The sequence below is a fragment of the Pseudochaenichthys georgianus genome, chromosome 11, assembly GCF_902827115.2.
Source record: "Pseudochaenichthys georgianus chromosome 11, fPseGeo1.2, whole genome shotgun sequence".
Classification (NCBI taxonomy): Eukaryota; Metazoa; Chordata; class Actinopteri; order Perciformes; family Channichthyidae; genus Pseudochaenichthys; species Pseudochaenichthys georgianus.
In genome coordinates, this window is record NC_047513.1 from 16,789,837 (window position 1) to 16,808,241 (window position 18,405).

The window sequence follows — 18,405 nt, forward strand, 5'->3', positions numbered from 1 at the left end:
TCATAAAATGAATAGGCTGTTCACAGTAATGAGAAAAGACAATGTCACTTATATTGAGCACTTCCTAAATCCTACAAACAAAAGAAAACACAATTATTACATCAGTTTAAATGTTCAATATGCATATGTCATTTTAATTTTAAACTGTTGAATTGAAATGAATTTTGAATCAATATAATTGATTAAATTATGGCCAACTAAAACAACATATTTTATATTTAAACACATAACAGACAACAATTGTACTCCTCACCTGTTTCAAAAGTATTTATAGGAGGACTATGGGTTAGTCCAGCATGGGACCCCACTTTCAATTTGCTCCTATACTGTAGGCTATACCCTATGTATTAGCCCTTGTAAAATCAGATCTTCATTAATTGATTGATGAAGTTAAAAAGTAGTTTGTAATTTAGTTTGAGAGACTAACCTTAATTTACAAAGACGTCCCCTGACCTATATCATTCTAATGTTTGTATACATATATATTCAATAGATAATACAATTGTAATAGATGAATAAACTCATATTTCCTGTATTTAAGTCTGTCGAATAATGATGGGGCCTTTAATTGTTGAGGCGGGGCTAATAGAATCACGTCTTGAATCTACTATATCTTTGTTATGGCGAATATATCATGTTTTACAATAATATTTTAGATAATGCTGATACAACACTATAATACATCCATGGGATATTACCCGTACATTACCGTTTTTGTATACGGAAGTGGATTGAGTAGCGTAGATTTGGATTTTTCTCGAAAGGGGGATGTCAACACCGACGTGGCAACCTTAATGACAGCAGTAGTGGTGATGAAACACCTAATCATAACCTCTCCACTCTCCGGACCTGCTGGGACTGATCTCTGCGCTCTGGATGTGACCCTCCGGATGATAACAGAGAAACCCGAGACAGCCAGAGAAGCAGCGATGTCCGGCAGGTAAAAACTGCGTGATTTGACACCATAGGATTTAACCCGCTGAAATGAGCGAGAGAGCCGGATATGAAAGGGCCCGTAACCCGCAGGAGGAGGACACCCATCACCGGCAGCGGACCGGTGAAACAAGCCAACGGGAAGCAACAGTCACGATACCGGGGAGAACCTCCACAGAGCCCCGGCGCTGAAGCCAAACAGACGATGTTACATGCACCCGAGTAACGGGAAGCCGGACAGAGAGATGGGGGCTTCGGGGCAGCAGCCCCCACACAGTCCGAGCAGAAAACACATGAGTGTGGTTGGAGGAGTTTACGAGAGACTCAGGTAACCTTTTAATACTTGAATGACGTTATGTGTCATTACTCATTAAGGTGGATCGTTTGTATAACATCTGCGTTTATTTTGGATTTCCTTTTGCTGATTGCCATTTTTTTTGTGCCAGTTTATTATGATTGTCCTTTTCATTTATTCATTGTCCATGAACAGCTATTCGTTGACATTTCATTTTCCTCCTCCATCTAAATATGCCAGAGTTAGCTATGAGTTTATTATCATTTGTAGTCTTTGGGCAGGCTATTACAAATAGTGGCCTAATACAATACACTGCTGCATATAAAATGACACAAGCAGATTCATAAACAATGGAATATCAACCTTAGATCATTCCAACAATGATAATAAAATAACTTTATTGTATAGCACATTAACAATCTGAGTTTACAAAGTGTTTAACTTTTAACTGACATAAGTCAAAAAGTTAATGCAACTAAATAAAGCCAAGCTAATAAAGGTTTAGTTACGTGTCACCTTGTACATCATTTGTTTAGGTTAGAAGAGTGGAAGCATCTCTAGATGCATTTTCATATTAAACCCAAGTATTTATGCGGGTGTATTTTTGTAATGTTAAGAAAGGTATACATTAAGCAGCCCTTCTTGAGATGACACTTTGACTTTATAAAAGATGGAGAGGCTAGCTTTAAGTTTAATACATGTCAAAAGTAGGTAGTACGCATGAGTTAGAACAGATATTGTGATAGAAGACACAATAGCCTGACCTTTACCCAGATATGTCCTCCTCACCTTTGATAAATTGCATTGTTAAAAGAAGGAAGCCACTCTGTCTTATTATTGTAAGCTGCCAAGTTGCTGGCTGGTGTTCAACAATATCTTTTGCAGTGTAAGATATAAACATTGGTATCCTTGGGCACTAAAGTGATGCAGCCATAATATGGAAATGAATTGATTGTAATTCACATTATAGTCCTGAGTAATACTTTCCTGTGTTACAGTAGCAGTGAGTCAACAAAGGCATATGTGTTTCTGAAATCCTTTGAGGAACCCTTCTACTCTTTCCTCTCTTTAAATGCTAATTTCCTTCCTTCCTTCCTTCTTCCTTCCTTCCTTCCTTCACTTCCTTCCTCTGCTTCTCCACATTACGTTCTCCTCTTCCTTTATTTTCCAGTTCTCCCTCCTACTGTTTGTCCTTTACTTCTTGCTCCCTGTTGGCCTCTCCCTTGTCGTTCACTTCTGCTCCGTTATCTCAGTCACGTGGGGTTGTGTAAAAGATTCTTGCCTGATGAATAACCTCAGTTTTCACAATGAACTTTGGACAATCGGTTCATGTACATTTACCTACATTTTTCACAACTCCGCCAGTGCCTGTTGCATTTGTAGGCCTAAGTTGGTTTGCACAAACAATGTGTCTTTGTGATTTTGGTGCATAACAAGAAATCATAATGTGAAAGTAAAGAGATAACATAAAATACAACTCTATATAATACCTATAACGTAGATCTGTTTTAGGTGGCCATCACTACTGTCCTCTCAAATTAGTTAACATTTGTAATTCATGCCAAATCATGTATTGATTTGGGAAGAAACTTTGTTTATAAACCTGTTTAATGTAAACATTATTCCTTCTTCATAAAAGTTAATTTCTATTTTAGAATGTTCAATTAAAGAATCAAGATGCAGTTGAATGTATATTAATGGAGGTATGAGAGCAACTTGAGGGACGTTACCAAAGATGTCATCCCTGAGCCTGTGTAGGTAAACAGACAGAAAGGAATTTAAAGAGCTTGATTAGCCCTACACATTTCTACCTCGTCAATAAAACTGTTGACTTTGTGTTTCCACATAGCTGTCACGTCCTCCAGGAGTCTCTCTTAAGTTCAGCCAGTGGCTACAGCAACTACAGAGGAATCCTCAACTGGTGTGTTGTCATGCTGGTGAGTCAAACTGCGTGTGCATTCAGGACTTAAAATGTACTTTCAACTTGTTAGCAATGTAAACCATGACTAAATATTAAACCTCTTGAAATTGAAATGTTTGTGGAACCAAACAAATACCTCTAAATGAAAACATGCTTTGACATGCACTCAATAATTGCCTCTTTCATGTCTTGACATTACCCCAAACTACTGTGTGTGGCCTTTTGTAGCTGATGTTCTTCACATTATCATAAAAATAGCCAGTTGCATATCCTTCTATGTGTCACTCTCTCTTTCTATTAGTCTTTCTCACACAAACGCATGTACAGTATATCATAGCAGCACATGAGGCACAGGTTATATATGTCATTGCTTTAACAACAGAATAAGAATTGCCAGTCCGCACTAACTAGTCCACACTAAACAGTCACACTCTCAACTGTTTGAGTTGTCAGATAAGTCGTTTTTTCAGTTGTATCTCTTTACATTTGTAGATCCAGCACATGATATGCATTCACATTTTCCTTTCTTTTCATTACTTTCTTGTTTCTACAACCTTGATCAAAATGGTTGGTGGTGGTGGGAGGATTATTCATAGTTTCATACCAGTGAGTTTACTTTGAAAAGTATATTGAGCGTTCACTCTCAGCAGAAGTTGACCTAATGTCAGCTGTTCATGTATTTAGGGTGTTCTGATATACCTGCAGTGAAAATAACAAGGATTGAAGTGACAGACACGTTAAGCACACATTTAATAAAAAGGTTAATATAAACACATGAAGGGAGTTTTCTATGGTTGCATGACTGATGATTTTAGGCTGAAAAATATGAAGCATCTCTGAACACATACAAATACAGTGTATGAAGGGTTAAACTAGGTATCATCTCGAATTTGACCTATGTCCATCAGTATTATATGCTTTCAATGTTAAATCCTTGTTTTTAATAACATTTTAACATCCCTCACAAGCCTGATGGATGTTTCCTAGACCTAGAGTATCTCCTGATTGACCAATGAAGTTGATTCTTGTTTTTAAATTCAAAAATAAAACATGATCCCTAGAGATTATTCTTTTAGCAGGGACATTCCTATTTATAGCCCCGAAAAAAAAGCCAGTGTGCATGACACATCTTTAGCAAGTACAAATCGTAATCATGATGTGAAGATTAACTTGAAAACAGAAATATACCTATTTGCAAAAACATGACAAGCACTCTAAATGAAATGTTAATGTGAGACCTTTAACCAAGTTGCACACCCTATGTTAGGGACACATGCTGGAGACCTTTAGTCTGTCCTTTGGGGGTCTTGGAGCTGAAATCATTCTTTTAAAGTCAATGTTGTGTTGAAATATTGATCTCAGTCGTATCACAGCCAAATATGGCCCCCTGGGCCGAGGTCACTTCAGGACAACAAGTTCTTTTTCAGAACAAAATGGCTACATTCAAGTGTGTGTGTCTCCAAAGGCGCCCTCTGAACATCCAGTCACCGCCAGTAGTCTGATACACGTGGAGGATACAAATATCCAGTTAGCCATAATCCTAAAGAAATTGAAAAAGGCATCTCATCTAAGCCTTAAACTTGTGTGTATTTCCAGGTTTTTTTTCTAAATCAGGTCTATCTTTACACTTCTGTGACAGGATTAATTCCATCTATGAAAGTTTATATTGCTGTAACGACCACGGCCTCTACTTTGTGGTCACAAGAGACGGTTGTCTCCGCTCGGTTCAGACTGTTTTTAGGAAGCCTCTAGGATTAGACTTTAAGAGTGTAAAGTGGAACCAGAGAGACTTGTGGGTGTGTGCATTTACCAGCGTAGTCCTCCATAACTAGAACCCTCATCTAATTTCCTAAAATGTCAGCTGCAGGGGCCCATGCAGATGAGAGCGTTAATGTGTTGTACTTGTTATACTTCATACACTCTCTGAATGCTGTAACCAAGTGTTTAGAAATAAAGCACTTCATTCACAACATTAACTTAAGGCGGTCGACAACATAATAAAACAAGATAAATCCATTAGCTGCCTTCAGGACAGCTTTTAAATGGATAAAAGTACAAGCGTCACAGATGTTTAAATTTGGTAACAGAGAAATCCATGAAAAGAGTGTGACCTCATTTGGATATTCATGGAAGCACTTTTGAATCTGGTTTTCTAAAATGGCCTCATGTTTCCCATTTCTTACACAAGCCATTGTCAGAATGTAATGCCATATGAGAATGTCATACAGCAGGGGTGTCAAACTCAAAGGGCCAGTGGAAACTTTAAGACTATATAAATATACATAGATAAATATATATTATATATATATATAAAAATGTATTATTTTACAATATTTCCTCTGCATTGGATTATTATCAGATAGGGTAATAACTTCACAATTAACTATGTCTGAAAGCAGAAGTCTAGGGCAAATCATTGCAAGTCTCTTCAGTGCGCATCTCACAAAATGAGATGCATTGTGGGACATGACGTTTATGGGCAACGTGCTCCTGTAAAGCGGCACGTAACCTTATAATAAACGTATTATATTCTTTGCAAGCTCTTGTGGGCCACATAAAATGAAGTGGCGAGCCGGATTTGGCCCCCGGGCCTTGAGTTTGACACCCCTGTCATACAGGATCCATGTTGTCCTTGGTCTACGGCCATAAACCTGTCCTTTTTAAAGGTTTAAATACCTCACTAACAAGACACACGCACATTTAGATTGGTGCTTAAACATCTGTTCTAGCAAACCAACACAAACAGTGCTTTAAGATGCTGTTCGTGCTTGTTCAGAAGGCATAAACATTATACAAAAAGGTAGTAAGACAGTGAAGATATTTGGGATAAGATGCAGTTTTGATACTTGACAAATGGTACAAACAATTGATGCTGTATTGTTCCCATGCACAGTACTTTAACAGTTATAGAAAATCTAAATGTTTGCAGATTTTCTGAGCATACCACGGTTGTTAAAACAGATTACTGTCAACAAATAGTTTGGCCAGTTTGTTTCTACAACATTTATTTAGCTATTAATACAGACTGCTGTTTATGGGGAACATGTAATTTGTATTGCTGTGTGTCAAAGGAAACCGTTTAATAGAAGCCCTCTGATGGAAAATGTTTGATGATTCTGTCTTTGTTGGCCCCAGTCATCTCAGGTTAGCTTTCCATGGCAAGCTAAAGTTCAGCCAACCCCAGCAGCTCTTTCTATTTTTAAACTAACCCTCTACTATTCACAGGACACAGAGATGGCTTTTATTCAGACACATTTTTATCAAAACTTTATCGGATCCTTAATCTTGTTTATACAGTAACATAAATGTTTAGAAATATAAAACAGATTATTTAGATGAGTTGATTCTAAAGATTATGGATGTAGTCATAATTATCAATTTTAACATCTTATAATTTTGTGTTTTATTACTGAAGAAATGTGTTTAGGATTTAAAATATAATAAGATAAGAAAAATTGACATCATATAAATAACCTATGGGTACTAAAATATGTGATTTAACAATGCAATGGATAATCAATACATCTTTGAAAATAGGTTCCAGAACAAACTTCCAAACTGTGATAACAGCTCGATAGAAATGTTTTTAGTTGTTGTAGGTTCAGTTAATAACCCCCCCCCCCTGCTGAAGTGTCTTTAAGCAAGACACTGAGTTGCCTCCGTCTCCCGGTGTGTTGTTCTGTATCTGCCTTCGCACACTGACCTCTCTCCAGACAGGGACAACAGAAGACACATTTTAAGTGGAATTATTGCTAAATCAGATTTTGTAATGCTCTATAAATGCTCTGGACAGACCAGTGTCCCAACAGTCGTGTATTACATTGTGGCCAAGTCTTGTCCATGCCGAAGGTTACTAAGGCAAAGGTATCTGTTTTGGACAAAAGACGTGGGTCAATCAAAAGCACATTGCTGCAGGATCTTGGCAGAGCACTGTGCTAAGTTGTAACATGCCACATTATAACCATGACCTTATCATGTGTCCCACCCTCACTGTCCTTTAAACTCATTGGCCATAAAAATGATTTTTAAAAATGGATACATGCTATCAGTACTCAAGTTGTAAAAAAAAATCAGGGGGGATGGTGGATTTTATCATATGGGGACATAATTTGTGCTGATAACCCACCGAGGGTGGGAGACCAACCAGCATAAAGATAATTATGATACTCCTAAAACAACATGCATGTTATGGATGTTCAGATACTCCTTTTATTGCTCTTGACCAAGGCACCTCAGAATTAGAGTCGGCCCCCGGGCTGCAATGGCACCACTAACATTTAGGGTCAAATGCAGAGGACAATTAGTGAAAAATATTTGTTTCACTTTAATTTAAAGGGGGGGAGGCGATACAAAAATGTGGTTATAATGGAAGTCTATATTTGGTACAAATCTTGTAGGTTAACAGTCCCTCCTTTATTATTCAGATGGATCAACTGATTATACTAATAATAAAGTCAAAATAGTTTTTAGAATATTGAATTATAGTGTTTTTTTTTTTTTTAAATCAGTTACTGGTATACGATCAAAACTGGTATCTAAAGGGTTACATTTGTATCGTAATTAATTAAATCATTATGTAAATTAAACACTTCATGAAAGATTTCAGGAAAAAAATTAGAAAAATATTGATCCGTCATCATTTTATTGCAGTTCAAATACAAATATTTGATGTTAACATTCCCAATGTTACTTTTTTTAACAGGGCATTAAGTGCAAATTGAAATTGTTTACAAAATATGAAAATATTAAAAGATTATACAGATAATACAAAATAGGACCAATGTTGTCAATGGCTGCCTACTCCACTCTCCCCCATCTCATAGAAGTTTCCAAAGATTTTCATAATCATGCTTTTTGGTCTCAATTTTTCTGGCTCTTGCTTTCGGATTGTTAGCTAAGCAATGGCTTTGAAGCCAAGTCTTGACATATACCTCTGGTCAGTGGAGGGCCAACACACTTGATGAAAAGCAAGGCTGACATGCTTTTTACCTCTAGGGAGCTTCTAGTTGTGGTTCAAATGTTCATCTGACTAAACCCACGTTCACACTCAGCTGTGGAGATGACCAGAGTGTTCACTGCTTGAAGGAGGGGTTTCAGCTCTTCTGGTGCTGGTGGTATCATTTCAGCAACAGTTTTGAGTCTTACCAGCTAGCCAACACGAGAGAAAAACGTAGCTAAACTCCAAACTAAGTTGTTATTGCTGCTTATGTCCATAGATTCCACCTTTGGTGACTAAAGTAGTGATTAATGACTAAGATTACTGACTCTTAATTTACATAAAATGTTATTTTTAGTATTTTTTAAATATGAAGTCCCTCAGATCGCGTTGTACTCCTTTGCACTTCTGGCATCGATCAAACAGGCGCATCACGGCGCTCTGGCGCCCTCTAGGGCACTCGCATAGTATAGCGTCAGTGACTTGGTAAAAATGTCATTGCGTGTGTGCCTGCTCCCTCGCCCACAGTATTTTACTCAAAATTCGCTAAATTAATGTTGAAATAGCAGTAATACCCGTGCTACGTTCATTGATAACATTACATAAAGGATGGAAAGGGGGAATGGCAGTTTTAGAAGGGGGATGATTTTTACCGTTTTTATTTCAGTGGGGATGCCATCCCCCCGCATCCCCCCTCAACTCGAGTACTGCATGCTATACATAGGCATTGTTGGCTCTTTGTGGTTGGTAAGCTTTATCTAAGAAAGCTCAGATAACAGATGGACTTGGACCTTGACCTTTAATACATAATATAATGATAACTATTTTTACTTGACTGTTTTTAAGAGAAGGAGTTAAGCAGCAGGGTGTGACAGTTGGTGTGATAAAACACAGCTCTGATCTTTGAAGGTGTTTGAACAGATTGTGTAGATATGAATATGTTACAGCTTGTTCTTGTGTGTTTTCTGGGCAGTGACTACCATCTTAAGTCAGAGATGTAAGTGGGAAAATCCTCTGTCTGTTTTTGCTTTGAACAAAAACTCACCCTAATTGCACAAACAAATGCATTGAACCATACAGACTCATCATTAGCAGAGCTGTGGCAAAAGAAAAATAATAAACCAGATTTTTAGGAGAAGGCTAGAAATACTTTTGGGGAAACAAATGCTAGATGCAATCAAAAAAATGTAATAATTATTTTCATTAGCCGTTAATCTGCCAATTAGATTAGGTCAGAATCCTTTGGTGTGTCAGAAAACAGTGAAAAAAGTTCAAAGTCCACCTCCAAAAGATATTCTTTAATGTCATTATTTGCAAGGCTACGAACGTCATTTTATGCTATTTTCTGATGAAAAACTAGCATTTAATCAATGATTAAAATCGTTGATTTACGATTATAGTTGATAGAACACAATGTAACATCAGGTTGAGTAGCTGACTAATCGTTTGAGCTCTTCCTCTCTTTCAGGTGCTGAGCAATGCACGCTTATTCTTAGAGAACATTATTAAGTGAGTATACACACACACACACACACACACACACTCCCATTCAATTGAACCAATGGCCATCACTTCACCACTACTTTTTTTTACATGTTTTCTATTAAATATAGATATAAAACAGTTGCTTTGCTAGCTGCCCATCCTAGAGGTTTCATTCATTTCACTCTTACACCAAACGTTTACCTGAATGCACCTAGCTTAAACCTTAAACAAACAAAAACATGTTTGCCTCCTATCTAAATAAGACCATTTCTAAATGATGCCTGGTGGTATTATTCATTTCATATGTTCTCTCTCTAATGTAGGTATGGTATCTTGGTCGACCCTATCCAAGTAGTGTCTCTCTTCTTGAAGGACCCCTATAGCTGGCCAGCAGCTTGCCTCATCATTGGTATGGAGCATTTTTGTACTGCCTCAATGTCAACATTTTCAACAGACCTTGAATGCCTCATAGGGATTTGTCCTTCTCTGACCTCAGGGTTGATTTTCTAGTTGAAGTTAGCAAACCTGTATACCCTGAATCTAAATCCAAGTGTTGTTGTTGAATGAAATAAATCATGCGTTATAGCCTCGCCATGTCCCAAATGGCTGATCTGATTCGGTATGTTATCGCCGATTTAATGAGCCAGATTCTCAATGATAGCATATTGAAGCATTGTGAGTGCCTCTCTTGGATTTTGTAACATAGCTGTTATTGATTATTTACCCAAAGAAGGTTGATTCCAGACATTGTCTATTTGCTGACACCAGCCTCATAGTTGTCCTCAGCAGGCGCCAGTTCCTCCGTGCCTTTGTCTGGTTAAATGGTTAAATGATGAGTTTGTAAATTCTGTGTTTCAGCGTCTAATGTGTTCATCCTAGCAACCTTGTACACTGAGAGGCGCCTGGCTGTGGTGAGTAATTACAATGATTTGCATATATTTTCCTAGTTTCAATTTATGGTAAGTTATGGTTGGGTTTACAAATTAGTTTTGGTTTGTAACCCAGTGTATAAATAACCTTTTTTAATGATTTTGTAGAACAGTTTGCTTCACATTTAGATGACCTGTTGGGAGAAAGTAGGTTTATTTTTCATTTATCATTCAGGGTCGCCCATCAAAGAGCTGCAATACACATAATTCCTACATTCACAGCCCCTCCCCTCTTTATACCTGCTCTTCAGTCTGATTAGAAAACCACTCCTGGTTTAGATTAGATAACATAATATCTAAATCACTTCTGACCATATTCTATATGTTAAAAGCACATTGGATCTATAGTGTTGCAGTGTAAAAAAATTGTGTTTCAGATCAAATGTTTTTATAATGTAAGACTGTTTTTCTTTCATCATTCCTAGGGTACCATTTCTCAAAGGACAGGAAGGATTCTTCACATTTTTAACCTGACATCCATTTTAATCTTCCCTGCAGCAACTGTACTCACTCTTACATCCATGACCCCAGGTACTTACTTAATACAGTAAATACACAATCATATTTTAAGACGTTAATAAGACATTTTGGTTAAGAATGAGTTTTTCGTGTTTGTGTTTCAGTGGGTGGTATACTCTCCCTAGCAGCCTACTCAATTCTGTTTCTCAAGCTGTACTCCTACCAAGACACCAACAGGTGGTGTCGACAACTCAGACGAATGAAAGCCAAAAGACTAACACGATCATACTCATGTAAGTATATCGGAACGTACAAGAAATGTTAACAGGATTGTCTGGAGGCACGCACATAAAATACCTAAAATACAGTACACTGAACATAAGAGCTGCTCCATTAGAGATGCTAAATAATGGCTGGATAAAGTTTAAAACAAGACATTTACAGAAATGTAAGTGTACACTCAACAGGATTATCTTGTTTTTATTGTTTATTACTGTGCTGCTACCACCATCTAGTGGTGGCAGGAAAATCTGCACGTCATGCACTGACAGTTGTGTCTCTTGAATAGCTGTCAACGTTTTGTTAGCATTTTGAAGCTATTTTTATCTTAGATTCAACTTAATAAGTTCACCTCCTCAGTTGGGATAAACCGAAAACACACAGAGTAACCTCGTGTATTTATAATGTTTATGATGGGAAAACATTGATTGAGATAAGTGTGTGAGAATAAAAGTCTTCATTTTGATGTGTCTGTGTTTTTCAGGTCCATCTGTGGCACAATCCAATGGTTCAGCAGTTCAAAGTCATGTCTCCTACCCCGGCAACCTCACCCACAGAAGTAACCCATGGAGATAAGCGTCACCTTTTGTAAATGAAATAAAATATTTATGAATTAACATTCTGTTCCTTTTTTGTCTTTAGACATGTACTACTTTGTCTTTGCCCCAACTCTCTGCTACCAGCTCAACTTCCCACGCTCACGTCGAATACGCATAAGTTTCTTGATGAGAAGACTTTTTGAAATGGTGAGAGGGAACACACACACACACACAAACTCACTTATTGCGTTTGATTTTGTATGTTTATTTAAAATGAGATGGTGGACAATGAAATAGACATGCATGTTAACATGTTTTCATTTTGACTCTTTCTTGTAGCTTTTCTTCATGCAGCTGTTGGTGGGGTTGATACAGCAGGTGGGTTGAATTCTAACACTGCTTCAATCATGCAGACGTTCAGGAAATATTACAATAGTTTCCTATCAGATCAGTTTTCATCCCTTAAACAAGCTAAGTCATTTCCTTTGTGTCTTCCAGTGGATGGTTCCCACAATACAGAACTCAATGAAACCATTCCAGGTGAGTGTACACACACACACACACACACACACACACACACACACACACACACACACACACACACACACACACACACACACTACTGTACTTTACATGTTATACACTATCAGACATCATACAAAATGTAATGTTTGTGTCTCTCACAGGAAATGGACTTTTCAAGGATGGTCGAGCGCCTCTTAAAGTTAGCTGTGAGTACTGTAGTTACACTAAACAGATCTATGTCCTGTCATAACCTTATATTTATCATTAAAAAATGAAAAGAATACACTTTAACCACTTAATCTTGTGTCAAATGAGGTTGTCTCCTATTGTGTCTGTCTCATACTGTATGATTATTAGGACAATCAACCATATGACCATACCAAACTTCTCCTAACTACTCCCATGACCCTCTCCTCACCCCTCTTCCTCTCCCAGGTCCCTAACCATTTGATATGGTTAATATTCTTCTATTGGTTTTTCCACTCCTGTTTGAACTTTGTGGCAGAGCTGCTGCAGTTTGGAGACAGACAGTTCTACAAAGACTGGTGGTGAGCAGAAGGATCATTCAATCACACACAATGACATATTACATACAGTATACAGTCACACCTAAACCTTGTGATCATTTTGAGTTCGTCTCATTTAATCCTAAAAGTAATTTGGTACTGTACCATGTGCCCCACATAACACAGGAACAAACGCGTATTTATTAAGACATACGTAGCAGTCGTTCAGAAAACCCAATTGTCTTGATGTCAAACTCTCAATCTGTGCCATTCTTGTTCATTTCAGGAACTCTGAGACTGTCACATATTTTTGGAGCAACTGGAATATCCCAGTTTACAAGTGGTGTCTGAGGTGAGCACCAAAACTTGCACTAGAATTATTACCATGGTTGATGTTTGGATCACAATATTATTGCCGTGTGTATGAAATAAAATCAAGGTGTTGCCCGGCATTCAATTGAGGTTATAGTTTTTTTTTTTATTGAAAAGATAAAGGTCAGTGTAATGTGTTGGTTGTCTTCGTCTTTGTGTGTTACAGACACTTTTATAAGCCAATGTTGAGAAAGGGGGTCAACAAGTTTCTGGCACGTACCGCCGTCTTCCTGATGTCTGCCTTCTTCCACGAGGTAAAGCAATCACTCTTCCTGTGTCACACTAACCACTAAATTCTACAAACATATCATTCAGAAAGGATTCAGACCACTATGCAAAAATCATTCAAATTCATAAATCTAAACTCACTGTGATATCTCAGGGATTTATTTTGAATACTTTTTCAGGATTATTATACTCTATAATATAGAGTGTTAAAGGTGGGGTAGGTCATTTTGGAGAAACCAGCTCGAGTGCGCTAGAATTTGAAAATACACAGCTGGAAAAAATCTGCCACTTACCGAGCCCCTCCTCCAACACACACGAACGCGCACATGACCAATGAGGGCACGAGATAAGTTTGTGCACAGATGGAAGGCTGACAGGCAGGTAGGCCATCCAGTTACTTTAGCCGGGCGGACTAAAATGATTGGTCGTGCTTTTTACAGTACCACGGCTTCCACAGATGACGTTTTTTTATGGATTTTTTGTCAAAGCACTTAAGATATTCATTGCTATTGGGATGTTAAGAGCATTCCATGGAATATAACAAAAAGTGTATCTCGAGCCGGTTTCTCAAACTTACCTACCCCACCTTTAAGGGAATCAATTATTGTAGAATAAGGCATTAGAAATAAGCGGGTCTGAATAAAGTCTGAATGCCCTGTATCTGCTAATTCATCCTCCAGACATCTATCCTTTTTACTCGATGTCTGTACCTGAAATGGCCTTGTGTGTACAGTTGTCAGTTCAACAACTTAGACAGTAAAGTGAATAATGTCAAATGACAACAAATGTCTGTTTTGTTTCAAAACTTTGATTCCTGAAGCTGTTGTATCTGAGATATGAGTTTTCATTTGTTCCCTTCTCACAATAACTCATTTGCAATACATTTTGAGAGATGGTCTGTGTCTGATTGTATTCCTCTGTCTTTCTTCTTCAGTACCTGGTGAGCGTTCCTCTGAAGATGTTCAGACCGTGGGCCTTTATGGGAATGATGGCTCAGGTAAGACACACTGAACCGTCTATCACCTTTTCTCTCCTCTGCTGTATGCAAAACACCCTTTGACCTCTGACCTTTAACCTCTCCAGGTTCCTCTGGCGTGGTTTGTGGGTCGTTTTCTTAACGGAAACTATGGCAACGCCGCAGTGTGGATCTCACTCATCATTGGCCAGCCTGTCGCTGTGTTGATGTACGTCCATGACTACTATGTCATTCATTATGGGAGCACGACATAGCACACACACACACACAGTTTCACAGTCACACACATTAACATGTACAAGTCATGCTGAATACTTGCACACAGACACGCACACACATACACAACCTGCAGGACTACTCAAGGAGTTAAAGTTGAATAGGTTGAGTGGACTTTATTAGAAAGCCCTGCTGATATGAATCTGTCAGTGAAAGCAGCAGAAAATAGTTTTTGCCTCGTGGATTTTTGCACTATAGAGAAATGAACTCAGGAAAGTATTCTTAGAACCTGAGAAGTGCTTGCTTTAAAAAGTATTCCTCTTTTATTAGGACATTCCTTTGAAGTCAGGTCCAAAGTCTCCACCTGCTCTTAATATCTATATCTAGCATTGAAACGATTCAACTTTAAACAAACAAGTATTTCATTTCTAAGGCGTCCCAAAGTTGCCAAAATGGGTGATTGATAATGTATGAGCTCAAACTAAGGTTAAGTGCAATATATAACATGATAAGAGCACTTCGCTGCATTCAAAAGTGGAAACACTGCTTGCAAGCAGACCCCGTTTTGTTCTGGAATATGCGCAACAAATGTGAACCACTGCCGAGAGAAACACAGAAGAGGATCCTCAACAGAGCCTTGCTTTCAAAGGCAACAGGGGAAAGATGATGACAGATAAGTAGCCAATGCTTTACAATTGCAATATAAGAAAGATCCCAGTGATTTAATAATTGTTTTCATAGTGGAACATTCTGAAAGTCTCTCTTTTTGATCTTGTGCAGTTGTTGAGTATTACAGAAATGTGTATTTGAAGGATTTTTTTCAACAAAGATTTACATGTAAGGCAGGAAAGGAAAGAAAGAAGCTAAACAATGAGGGAGAAACTGTACACTGATGTTTTTGTTTTTATTTGTACAATCGTGAACGTCCAAGCAGCCTTTCCTCTTCTGTTTCTCAACTCCAACGCCATCAATGCAAAGTCTTTGTGTAACAGAACATGCTGCAGGTGTGTTTTCTGTTGGCTTAAGTGTCTCTTTTGTAATGCCTTCGACTTATCAGATGTTTTATTTTATACTTAGTCAAATGTTATGTGTCGGTACAACAGTTACGTTCCACTAAATTATAACTGATGTGATGTATTATTTTTGAACCAATAATTTAATGCAGTAAGTGATTTGCTGATTTGAACCAATGAATGTTTTTGCACTTTAAAGAGATGCATACGGAGCCCTAAAGGGACTTTTTTTTCTGGAGAAAGTTACCGCTGCGCCAAGGAGGAAGTGGAGCACACAGGAGGAGACAACCATTTCATTGCAGACTGTTATGTTTACGTGGGGAAATGACAGTGCATACATTATTTGAGAGGGGGGATGTGAGTCTGTTTGTGCTCTGCTCAGCTCCGCTCTGTGTGTGTGTGTTCTGAGTGTTTGTTTCACCTTAAAACAGCTGTGGGCCGCAGGTACTCTGAGAGTCACGGACATTAATTCATAGATCAAAGCAGACTGGTTTACAGACTCTCCTGTTTTGCCAATCCGGTGCTTGAACAAATAGCTCTACACCCCTGGCCGAAATGTCCATAAAATTAAGTCTGAGTTCGAAATATATCTCAAATAAAGGAGACAATAAATGGTTGTATCCTATGTGCTCCACTTCCTCCTTGGTGCACCGGTAACTTTCTCAAAAAAAACACAACAAAAAGTCCCTTTAGGGGCTCCGTAGATGCATGCCGTTGACTAAAGCAATATATTTTTCAAATGTATTCTTTAAGATATATCAATCATGTGAGGAAAATATGTTGTGTTTAAATAATTTGTATGTTTGGTAATTTGCTTGTTGATATTTTGGTTGTCCTATAAAGTGGGCTTAATTTCGGTTTGTTCCGATGTAGAACAGCAGCTGCAGTGGAAATAATGAGAGCCTTTTCATGCCATAGGTTTTTCAGTGTTCAAATTCTAAAGAAAATGATTGTCTTGGTTTAAAAAAAAAAAGATGCCAATACATATATGGATATATCCATACAAGAGTTAGATGCACTGTTATTTGACATTTGTTTTAATCTGCTTTCCAAGTACACAGTGAAAGTTGACTCATCATGACAAATAATCTCCAAAGTTGTATTTAAATTAGTTTAGAGCAAATTTCAGGGAGAACACTGTTCAATCAGGAGAGACGGTTTCGATGTAAGAATACAGATGTATTGCCAGGAATACAAAAATGAATGTAATGGAGTTTTGGCGATTAGGCCCAGTTGTGCAGGAGTATCATTCGGGAGGGGAAAACCGATCCGATGAAACCCCCCGGGTGAAAAAGGGGTGGAGGGGGGTTGCGTTTATACCGTTTATACAATCTATTGGTTGAGTCCATAGACTGTATATATAAAGAGTCACGTGAAATGACAGCTGTCAGAGGGGGGAGAGCAGATTTAAAAGGGTTAGCGGAGCGCTATGATAGGCTTGTGAGAATAGAGCGAAGTGATTGGTTAAGCTGGGGAGTGACGCTCCCGATCACTTATTGAGAGGAGAGAGTAGTAACATAGCATAGTAAATGAATGAGTAAAGAAGGTCTTCCTGGTTGAACTTGCGCTGAGCTTCATTTGTTAAATTCTACTACCAGTCATCAAAACTACTGAGGTTTGGCATTCCTTATTCAAATGTGCCTGCTGTAAAACCACGTTGAAACTAGGTCTAAAGAATTCTATCGACCAATTGTTTTACGTCAAAAAAACAGAGGCCAAATACACCCATACCTTCCTTTGTGTAGGCAATAGATTTATATTTAATGTTGTGAAACATTTGGAAATTGAAGACCTCCTGCACATATTCGAAATACCTGTTTAAATGCGACAGCTTATCACTTTAAGCGATATTTTGTATGCATTGATGAAAAGAAGATGTTTTTTGGAGAGCTATATTATCAATTGGTCTTAACTGATTTTTAAAAAATATGACCCAGTTTAAAATCTGTGTGGACTTTTGAATCAGTGAGCAGCAGATTGCATGTTTTTTTTAAATTTGTATTCACTGACAATTCACTGCAAAAAACTGCTACGGCAGCATCTTCCCAAAATGCAATATGCATGTTTCATGGGTGGGGGAACTAGAATGCTAAACAATAAAATGACAAGTCGTCGGTATCAGTAATCACTGGTGAAATCCAATGGTACAGATGAACTCACAATGTAAAATGATAAATAGAAATGTAAAGAAATTATGCTTTTTCTCATTTATAGGATGAGAAACTAGTTTTCTTCTGTGAAAATGTTTTGTTTACAAGCTTACTTAAAGTCACAGGGTGCAGTCCTGAGTCCCAACCACAGCTTTAGATAGGATATTCCTGTTTTCACAACATTACTGTACTGCGTCTGTCCTTGCAATATGAGTTGAAATGCTGAAGATGCAGCTTTAGAGCTAAACTGACTTTAGTTGTGAAATAAATGCAATACTAATCTGTTCATACTGTTCACAGAAATCCAAAGTGAAACAAAGATTATAATGTGTTTTTGGGAATGCAAATCATTTCCCGAGCCTTTCACTTGAAATGTGTGTAATTTGATAAAGATTAATTATATTTGAAGAAAAGACTCGTCTCTTTTTGTTCGTTGCAGTTTGTTCATGGTTGGTATTTGACAGACATTCCCATGGATCGCCTTATTATATTATTATTTAATACAGCCCTAACTGAGCCTTAATTCTTTCAGCAGGGAACTGTGAAGCCTCCTATCCTGTTTCCCAGTTATTTGCCAGCACATGGCTGCTTTAAGAATGGATTTTTTAAAACTATTTTGGCAATTGTAAGATTTATTGTACAA

General features: G+C 37.8%; 1 protein-coding gene across 1 annotated transcript; it reads left to right on the forward strand.

Annotated features, from left to right (window-relative positions):
- The first annotated feature begins 718 nt into the window (after positions 1–718).
- LOC117454968 (diacylglycerol O-acyltransferase 1-like) lies at positions 719–18,350 on the forward strand. Its single transcript, XM_034094277.2, is given in 18 exon segments — positions 719–1,072; positions 1,074–1,261; positions 3,078–3,165; positions 9,554–9,594; positions 9,894–9,979; positions 10,429–10,481; positions 10,925–11,030; positions 11,123–11,251; positions 11,722–11,796; positions 11,880–11,983; positions 12,116–12,154; positions 12,275–12,316; positions 12,463–12,507; positions 12,737–12,849; positions 13,094–13,159; positions 13,346–13,433; positions 14,342–14,404; positions 14,491–18,350. Coding segments are annotated over 18 exon segments (1,542 nt in total). The 5' UTR covers positions 719–1,003; the 3' UTR covers positions 14,638–18,350.
- Positions 18,351–18,405: the final 55 nt, after the last annotated feature.